The 8,940-nt window shown below is 45.3% G+C and overlaps 1 protein-coding gene across 1 annotated transcript in view; it reads left to right on the top strand.

Moving 5' to 3' along the window:
- Positions 1-1,157: 1,157 nt before the first annotated feature.
- Mecp2 (methyl-CpG binding protein 2) overlaps positions 1,158-8,940 on the top strand; it is a 77,481-nt gene continuing 69,698 nt past the window's right edge. The window contains exon 1 of the mRNA XM_090326588.1: positions 1,158-1,282. Within this exon, the coding sequence (XP_090182714.1) occupies positions 1,221-1,282 (62 nt within the window). The 5' untranslated portion in view covers positions 1,158-1,220. The remainder of the gene's footprint in view (positions 1,283-8,940) is intronic.

Genomic DNA, 8,940 nt, shown 5'->3' with positions numbered 1-8,940 from the left:
ACAGAATACTCGTGGGGGCCAGCCGAAGGGCAGGTAGGAATGAAACAAGGCCAAACTCCAATAGACACATAAATAGCACTTCCATTGGTGTGTTTTCTATCTGAAAGCCCTTATCTGAATGTAAAGTTGTTGAGCTTGATTTTGTTTTGTTGTTCAGTACTGTGTATTCAGAGGCTGGAGTGGTGCCTGGCACATAGCAGGTATTCAATAAGTGAATGGAGGAAGGAATCAGAATCAGGTGTCTTGTTAAGAATAAGATCAGCAGGAACACGAGAATGGATTGGATGGATTGACATCAGGGTAAGATCACCTGAATGAACAGTTGTGTGCTAAACAGCTCATTGGCTGAACCTTTTGTCACACTCTTATTTTTCAAAAGGGAATTGCTGTAGCCCAAATTATGTGTTCCAAAGCGAGATCAACATTCCTTCCTCTGAGCTGTCAATGTGCCTTATACACACCTATATGAAACAGTCTTACCCAACAATGATAATTCTCAGGCTGCCTTGGCTTGCACCATCATCCCTCACCAGAGTTCTGCGAAGGCCAGAGTTGATTTGTTCTTAGTTTCTTCTGTGTCTAAGACAGTGTGGCACCTGGCAGGCTCTAATGAAATAATGCAATGAGTAGGCCTTTCAAACTATGTCCCTAGGCTTGGAAGAACGTCAGACTCCAGGTCTGGCAACTTTGTAGTTGCTACTTTAAGTGGAGACCTTTTTTTGTAATGTCGGTGCAGTGAAACGCTTATTGCAGCAGATGGACAGCGGGTCAACAGCTTGGCAGAGCCACACAAACAGGCGTCCAGAGCCCAGGCCTTTGCTGGCCTCAGCGTCCACAAGGGCCCGTTAATCCTTAGCATTCAAATTCCGCCCACAAAACCATCCCCTCCGCGCTCAAGCCACCTCTTCTCCCCAAATGACAGTGGATGGCATCCAATCCACCGCTCGATGGCGGTCCGCCCCTTTTCCCGACGTAAAGTGACAGGAACTTCTACCAATTGAGGACGTCTGCACTAAGGCCCCGCCTCCGCCTAGATGCCACAGCCAATGGAGGGCAGGCCCTTGGAGGCGCGGAAGGCGGGGTGCGGACACGCAGGTGCAGCAGCACGCAGGCCGCCCGGGAGGGCGGGGCGCGACGTCCGCCGTGCGGGGTCCCGGCGTCGGTGGCGCGCGCGCTCCCTCCTCTCGGAGAGAGGGCTGTGGTAAAAAGCCGTCCGGAAAATGGCCGCCGCCGCCGCTGCCGCGCCGAGCGGAGGAGGAGGAGGAGGCGAGGAGGAGAGACTGTGAGTGGGACCGCTGAGGCCGCGGGCGGGGACCCTTGCCGGGGGGCGGGGGATAGGGGCGGGACGTGGCGCGGGAGGGGCTCGTGGGGTCGGGCGACCCGGCTGGCGGATGGCGTCCCTCCTCTCTACCCTCCCCCTCCCGCCGGCGACGTCTCTCCCCTCGGCTGGTCACCCGCAAGCGCGGGTGATGGTCCTCAGCGTGATCTTCCTGGAGCGACCTTCGTGTGGCGTCTCTCTCCCTCCTACCCCATCTGTGCGCATCCCGGCCCCCAGCCCCACCGGCGCCCTTGTTGCCCAAGCTTTCCCTGTCGGGGCTGCGCGCGCTCCTGCCCTTCTTGGGGCTTCGGGCCGCCGCGCCGTCGCGCGCCCGCGGTCCCGGCCTCTCCCTAGATCGCGCTCTCCCCTCTCCCTCCCTCGCGCGCCCCCTCTCCCGTTACTCTGCCCCCCCCCACTGGCGCGCGTGCGCAGTCCATCTCCCGTCGGGAGAGTGCGCCACAAGGGCTCCAGCACTCTCACCCCCATCTCCTGGCTTTGCCTCCCCCTCCTTCTCTTCCATTCCATGACTTTGTGCCCCCACTGCGAGAGAGTCGGTCCTTCAGCTCCTTTCTCTGTTTATTAAGAACAAGTAGGTGAGGATTATTGTCTACCCACAAAGAAACGTCTAGACATTGTGTTCCTAGGTCCCACAACTCATCCTAAAGAGATGGCTATAGTTGCTATAAGAAACGGTTGGTTAGGTGACCGCGTACAGCAGCACGTGAGGCTCTTCCATGAGAGCGTGCCTCCATGGCCCCCAGAGGTTCTTTGGGGGTGCTGTGGCTTCGGAATGTGAGCGCCCTCCCATCCCCCACTTCGCCGGCGATCTTCCAGTTACATAAGTGGAGTGGGACATTGTATGTAACGGGTTCTCATTGTCCTGAACCGCTCAGGATCACCCGTCCTAGATGGGGCATTACTATGACTCCTATCTATTGTCTCTGGTAGAAAGTTTATTCTCTTTTTAGTTTGGTTATAACCGAATCACCCCAGCTGGAACTCTGGTGACTTTTAAATATGTAGCAGGGACAATGTTGCTGAGATTTTGCACTTAAGACTTAAGGTCGTTATGGACTTTAAAAGGATTTCTCTTCAAAGAAGGGACCCTTTATGATATTGCTAAGTTTGAACTCTACAAGCAAAAGCTTGCGAGGGGGCACTTCTGTGCTATGTGCTTCTGTTGTGTGCTCGGCTGTGTGTTGGTGACAGCAGAAATGGGCTTTACCACAAAACTGATATTCCTGACTCATGGTCAGGCAGGTATGTGTGTGCTTCTGGTTTATTTTTCCAAGAACACAAATGGGTTTGCTGAACTATTTAAATGTTATGTCTCCACTGTTTGGGATCATTACCCCAAACCATAACATGATAGGATCAAATTTAGGGGTCTTGGGTGATGTGAGCCTACTGTTGTGTGATACTGAGTGGCTTAGATGTTGCACGGTTCTCACAAGTTTCTCCTATTTTGATATACTATATGAGTAAAGCATGTTTGGCCTGGCAACTACTACTTTAGAGGAAAATATGGAGTTCTGCAACTGGAATTTTCTTCAGATCTAACCAATTGCAATTAATAAGATTAAGCTGACCTCTTGAGCCTTTCGAAATACACGGCATTCTTATAAAAAGATGGGGTCTGGATTTTCATTTAGGTCTTTTGGGAATTTCCACCAGGGATTTGGGGAAATAGCTTATTCATGGGCTTCAAATACCAGTCAAGAAGCGTATGGGGAACACTTGCTTTTATTCTCTTGCCTGAGTATATCAGAACCCTAAACAGTACATGCAGTCGGTCTTATAGAAGTACACTTGATTAAAGTAAATTCCCATAGATCAGCTATTCATGGCAGAACAGTTAGCTTGCACAGCACCGGAGTGTATGCCCATCCATACAGCCGCATCAGCCTCACTTGCTGGCGATACCAGAGTTAGTACATCTCACCGTGAGACACAATAAGTTGAGCTCTCTGGTCTTTTTTGGGGGGGTAGGTGGTATTTGTCTTCAGGAGCACACCCCCAAACAATCCCATACCAATTAGCTGTTTGTTACACCCTTAGTCCTTTCACCAGTGCAGACAGCTTTGAGAACGTGGTTTATCTGCAAAGTGCTTCGTAGCATCTCATGCCAGTGTATTCTGACAACTTGAAGAACCTGTATGTGGCTTCCTTGCACTACTGACCTATCATACTTTCCTTTTTCCTGTTATTGTAATTTTGCATTAGATGCTTTAAATCTAGAATACCAGGTCTTTGACCTGGTAAGAATGTAATAAGCAGTCATCTCTCCTTGAAGTTTGTTTGTTTTGAGGTACTGGGGATGGAACATAAGCCTTACTCATGGTAAACAGTCACTCTACCACTGAGCTACATCCTCACCCAGCCCTCTGTTTCCACTTTTATGTTGTTTGGATCCTGAGGTAGGTCTGGGGCATAAAACAGATCAGAGTGTATTTGGAGTGTTTTGCATTCTATGTTTATTCTATGTAATTTTCCAGCCAGAGTAGTTCCCTCTGACTTCCCTGCTTCTGTGAGACCTAATGTAGTGGGGCAGGGAAGTAAGCTGTGGACTTTGAAATAAAAAAGAAAACCTGGCTAGAATCCAATGTGCTCTTGCCCTCACCTGAATACTCCTTGCCCCTTCAGGAAGATGGGACAAGAAGTTCATTCCCTTAACCTAAAATTCAGAACAGCCAGGTAAATTTATTACTTGCTGAATGTACCTCCCTAGGACTATTTGCATGATCAATGAGCTATCGTAGAACCCATAATCTTTTACAAAGATGACTATCAGTGGCAGTAGTTTAATTGGCTAAGAATAGTCTGTCACCAGGCTACCTTGAGTTTTCCCTTTTCCCTTGGGAAGAAAGAAGCACAGAAAACATTTGACATTTGTAGTAACCAGTGTTTCAAGTGCACCAAGGTAAAATGGAGAGTTCCAGGGCCTGTGGCAGGACACCTCTTTGTTTTCTTCTCCTTCTGTTCTGGTGACATCTGTGCAGCGCAGTCTTTGTGGTTGGCTGACAGAATCTTTTCTGTTGGGTAGAGAACATTATTGCTGCTCCCTCCAAAGGGAGGATCTTGTCCTCAGTGCTTCCATCCAAGTCCTTTCCAGTTACTCGGCTGTTGTCCAGTCAAGCCACCGAACCTTCACATCATTTCAGGTAGGACCAGTATAAATGGCTCCACTCCTCCTTGGGGTTTGTTTCCACAGAAGGTATGCTCTTCTGCTTTCCCTAATTTTCTTCTTCCTTCTCTTGAAAGGAATCTTTTCCTTCGGGAAGTTTGATTTGCATGATGTTACTTAAATACTTGGTTCACCACTTTCATGGTAGGTATGATATGTGGAGTAACTAAACTGGAGGAGGAATTTGGATGCTGGCAAAGGAGGGGGATGGCCATTTGTGTAGAGAACAACACCCTGGCTTTTTCATTTCTTCAAGGCACACTGTCTAGGTCTGTTGGCCTATAGATGTGTGCTCATCATAGTGTGTAGTTTTTTTTCAGCTACTGCAGATGTCTGAGCTCTTTGTTAATTGGCCCTGAAGCCTGACAGGACCCAAACCTTAGTAAGACTGCTCGCTTGTTGTCTTCCTTGCCTAAGAGCCAAGGATGTTATATATATTGACCTGCTTGCTTGTGTTTTAACCTAACTGAGCTCATTTCTTTGGCTTCTCTTTCATCAACTCTTGACTTAACTTTCAGGGCTAGAAGGACCCTTCATCCAGCCCACTCAATTCACAAATAAAACAGGAATATAAGAATATAGTTCACTGATGGCTGGTATAAGGCCCTGGGTTCACTCTCAACACCACAGAAATAAAATAGGAAGCAAGCATGGTGATCATTGCCTATATTCCTAAGTCCCCAGAAGATATAGGTAAAAAGAATGAAGCTTGAGAGCAGCTCTGGGAAAAAGCCTAAGACCCTATCTGTTTAAAACAAAACAAAACACAACAAGCTAACTGCTGGTAGCTCACACCTGTAATCCTAGCTACTCAGGAGGCTGAGATCTGAGGATCACACTTCAAAGCCATCCCTGGCAGGAAAGTCCATGAGATTCTTATGTCTAGTTAAATTAAAGAAAAGCTGAAAGTGATGCGGTGGCTCCAGTGGTTACAGTACTATTTGTAAGCAAAAGGATCTCAGGGACAGTGTGCAAGTCAAGTTCAAGCCTCAGGAGTGGCAAAAAAAGGTAACAAAACGGCCAGGGGTAGAGCACCTACTAACAAGCAAAAGGCCCTGAGTTCAAACCCCAGTACTGCCAAAAATAAATGAATAAAAAGTAGATAAATAAAAAGTTGCAAACAAATGAAAACAACTTGTGGGCTTGAGAAGCTGTGACCTAGCTGGAAGTTGTGGCACATGTCTGTAATCTCAGATACTTAGGAGGTTGAGATAGGAGGATAACTGAAGTGTCAAGAGTGCTTCCAGGTCTCCTTGGAATTCAGTGTCCAGTACCATGGGGTGAGGTGGGAGGGCTGTGACTTTTCAAGACCTCCTAACCAAGATACTGGTTTGATTTTTATTATCCAGGTGACCAAGAAATACTAACGTCATCAGTGCTTGACTCTGTTTTAGGGAATTCTGAGGCTTCACTGAACCTCAAAGGTAACTCTAGGTACCATCTAGGTAGCTATTAGCCAATGACAAAGTGAAGGACTTGGTTGGCAGTACTCTTCCTCTGAATTTGATTTCTTGAATAATTGTGTGGATGGTCTCTGAGTTGTATAATGTAACTTTTTGTTTCAGTGTAAAGCAATTATTGGGCCAGCAAGGTATCAGAAACTAGCTAATGTGGGGCAGTTCAGGTTTCAAGAAGGAAATGGTGGTAATCTTAATGACAAAACTCCATTTTGAACATGAATTCCAAAGCAAAAGAAGCTGAGGCAGGAGGATGAGAGAAGCCAGCCTGGGATACAATAGTGAGACTATGGAGAAAAAAAGCAAAAGAAACCATCAAACTAATAAGTAAGTTTGTTGAACATTGAGATTTACTGCTCTAAGAGGTTGAAAAGTAATTGCTGTGGGACACTCTTACACACTTTAAATGATGGGTTTGAATCGCCCAGGGCACATGGATACATTGCTGTTTTAGTTTTGTTTTTTTTCCCCCCTCTCAGGTTTCTTCTACATGAGGTTATAACAGTTCTTTGCAGCTTCAGCTGCTTGAAAAAGGAGACTTTGTCTCTGGATTTTGCATGTTCTTTGGGGGATATTTTGATGTTGTATGTTCTCTTTTTTTTGCCAGTCCTGGGGCCTGAACACTGTCCTTGGAAACTTTTTGCTGAAGGCTAACACTGCCACTTTAGCCGCAGCGCCACTTCTGGCTGTTTCTGTGTATGTGGTTCCAGGGAATCGAACACAGAGCTTTGTGCCTGCTAGGCAAGCACACTACCACTAGGCCATGCTCCTAGTCCCCTGTATGTTCTCTTTAACGTACATTCTTGTTTGAGTTTTTTCTGAATTATGTGGTAGAAGAAATACTTGCTAGAAATGATCACTCATGGTATGCTTTACAGTGTCAAAGTGTCCCTACAGGTGACAAGACCTTGTGATACTGTTGATTCTAATAAAATTAATCTTTATTTTAGGATAGTGCAATTCTGTGTCAGTAATTTGCAGTTTATTCTTTGTTTTCTAACTAGGTGAGTTGGGAAGTAGCTTAGTACTTTATCTATGTGTTTATCTTCAAAATATCCCAAGTAGCCCTGGGAAAAAGGTCTCGCAGCTCAATGGGGACTTTCAACTTACAATTTTCTTTGTTTTAGGCTCCATAAAAATACAGACTCACCAGTTCCTGCTTTGATGTGACATGTGACTCCCCAGAATACTCCTTGCTTCTGTAGACCAGCTCCAACAGGATTCCATGGTAGCTGGGATGTTAGGGCTCAGGTAAGTAACCTTCCTTTTTTTTTTTTTAGTATATGTCCTGGTTTGGCCATCTGTTTTTAAAAAAAAAAAAAAGGAAAAAATACACTACTCTTGGACAGTATAAAACTACCCCAAAGACTAAAGACATAACTGTGCCAAACTGTGCCATATAATAAAAAAAAGTCACTTCCCTGAGCCCTGAAAGGTCAGTTTGTGTAGAGTTACTTGGTAGCTACAGCGTGATCTGGGGGCGGGTGTCAGATGAGAGCCGGAACTGGTGATCTGCAACTTCAGTTCACCTAGAAGCAGGCATGCACCTGTCCTGAGCTCTTTACCTGTGCTAGCTGCTGCGGTTGCCTAGTGGTCTTCAGCCTCAAGCTTTGTTTGCTTTAGTTTTGAGTCAGTCACTTACTGTTCAATATTTGTGAGCAGTGTAAAGCATTTTTAGATATGGAAACTGGTGTGTGCTCCCTTCTGAAAATGTCACAGAACAGCAAAGCCCAAGGCTGATAGCTTGACTTTGCTGTACTAGTCCCACGAAAACCAAAGAGACCATCTAGATCTTCATCTATATCTTGTACTCCAGAGGAAAATGAGTGCTTTTTGAAAAATAGAGAGCTAAATTATTCTAGGTCTGATACTTAGGTACCATATCAACCAACTTCAGTTTAGACTACTTCGGTTCCACTGTGTGGACTTTAGTTTTATAAAAATGACTTATTTCTTCTCAACTTTTATCAGGCTCATCTTTTCAGGCTGGTTTCTTTTTAATCACTCCACATTTGCTGCTTTGACACTTGGATCTCAAAGATTCTGTATAGAAAAGCAGAATCCAGTTGAGTTTTTCCTGTTTCTTCTACCAAACAAAAAAAGATGTGCATTTTCACGTAGGCTGAATTGTGATTTCAGTTTGATCCTAAGCAGCATTTTGTCGGGACTATCTAGTGATTTCTGAGATACCCCATTAAGCTATCTCTAAACAATAGCTCAGTTGGAGATTATGTGAGGGGTAAGGTTTGAATGGAGAAGAATGGAAAGTATGGAGGAAATTTTAACCAAAACATCACACTGCCTCTGGGTCTCAGATTTGGTTCCGCTCCTGATCTTGTGACTCAAATTACCATTTCCCTTTACTACTGTGATGTGTGCTCTGGGCTTGGCTGACTGAATTTTGTTTGAACTCCACGTATTTATACTGGTGGGAGTCATATGGCTAGTGCTTTGTTCATTGTCTCAGAAAATGTGAGGACTAAATGTAATATGGGCAGTGAATGAATTTCTTCTGGGAGATGTTAGGTCCGGGGGTGGTTTGTGGGTTTTTTATGTTTGTTTTTTGCCCTGGGAATGGAACCAAGGAATTTACACATAGTAAGCGGTATACCTGAGCTGTGTCCCAGCCCAGTTTCTGTTTTCAATAACAAATGAATTTATAAAACAAGTAGTGGTGATACTATAGATTTCTTTTCTTTTGTGGGTCCTGAGATTTGAACTCTGGGCCTGGGTGTTGTCCCTGAGCTCTACCCTCTACCCCTTGAGCTACAGCACTACTTCCCATTTTCTAGTGATTAATTGGAGATAAGGGTCTTACAGTCTTTAGTGCCTGGGCTGGCTTTGAACCCTGATCCTTAGATCTCAACCACCGTGCCCAGCTGATAGGTATTTCTCTTAAGTAATTTAAGCAAGGAAGATATTTTTATTATTTTACTATTCTTAGTACTCACAAATGAGAAAGACAATTATCTGAGCTCAAA

Source organism: Megascapheus bottae, chromosome X (assembly GCF_031878675.1).
Source record: "Megascapheus bottae isolate mThoBot1 chromosome X, mThoBot2.hap1, whole genome shotgun sequence".
Taxonomy (NCBI): Eukaryota; Metazoa; Chordata; class Mammalia; order Rodentia; family Geomyidae; genus Megascapheus; species Megascapheus bottae.
Note: the sequence above shows the minus strand (reverse complement) of the source record. Positions and strands in the feature narration are given on the sequence as shown.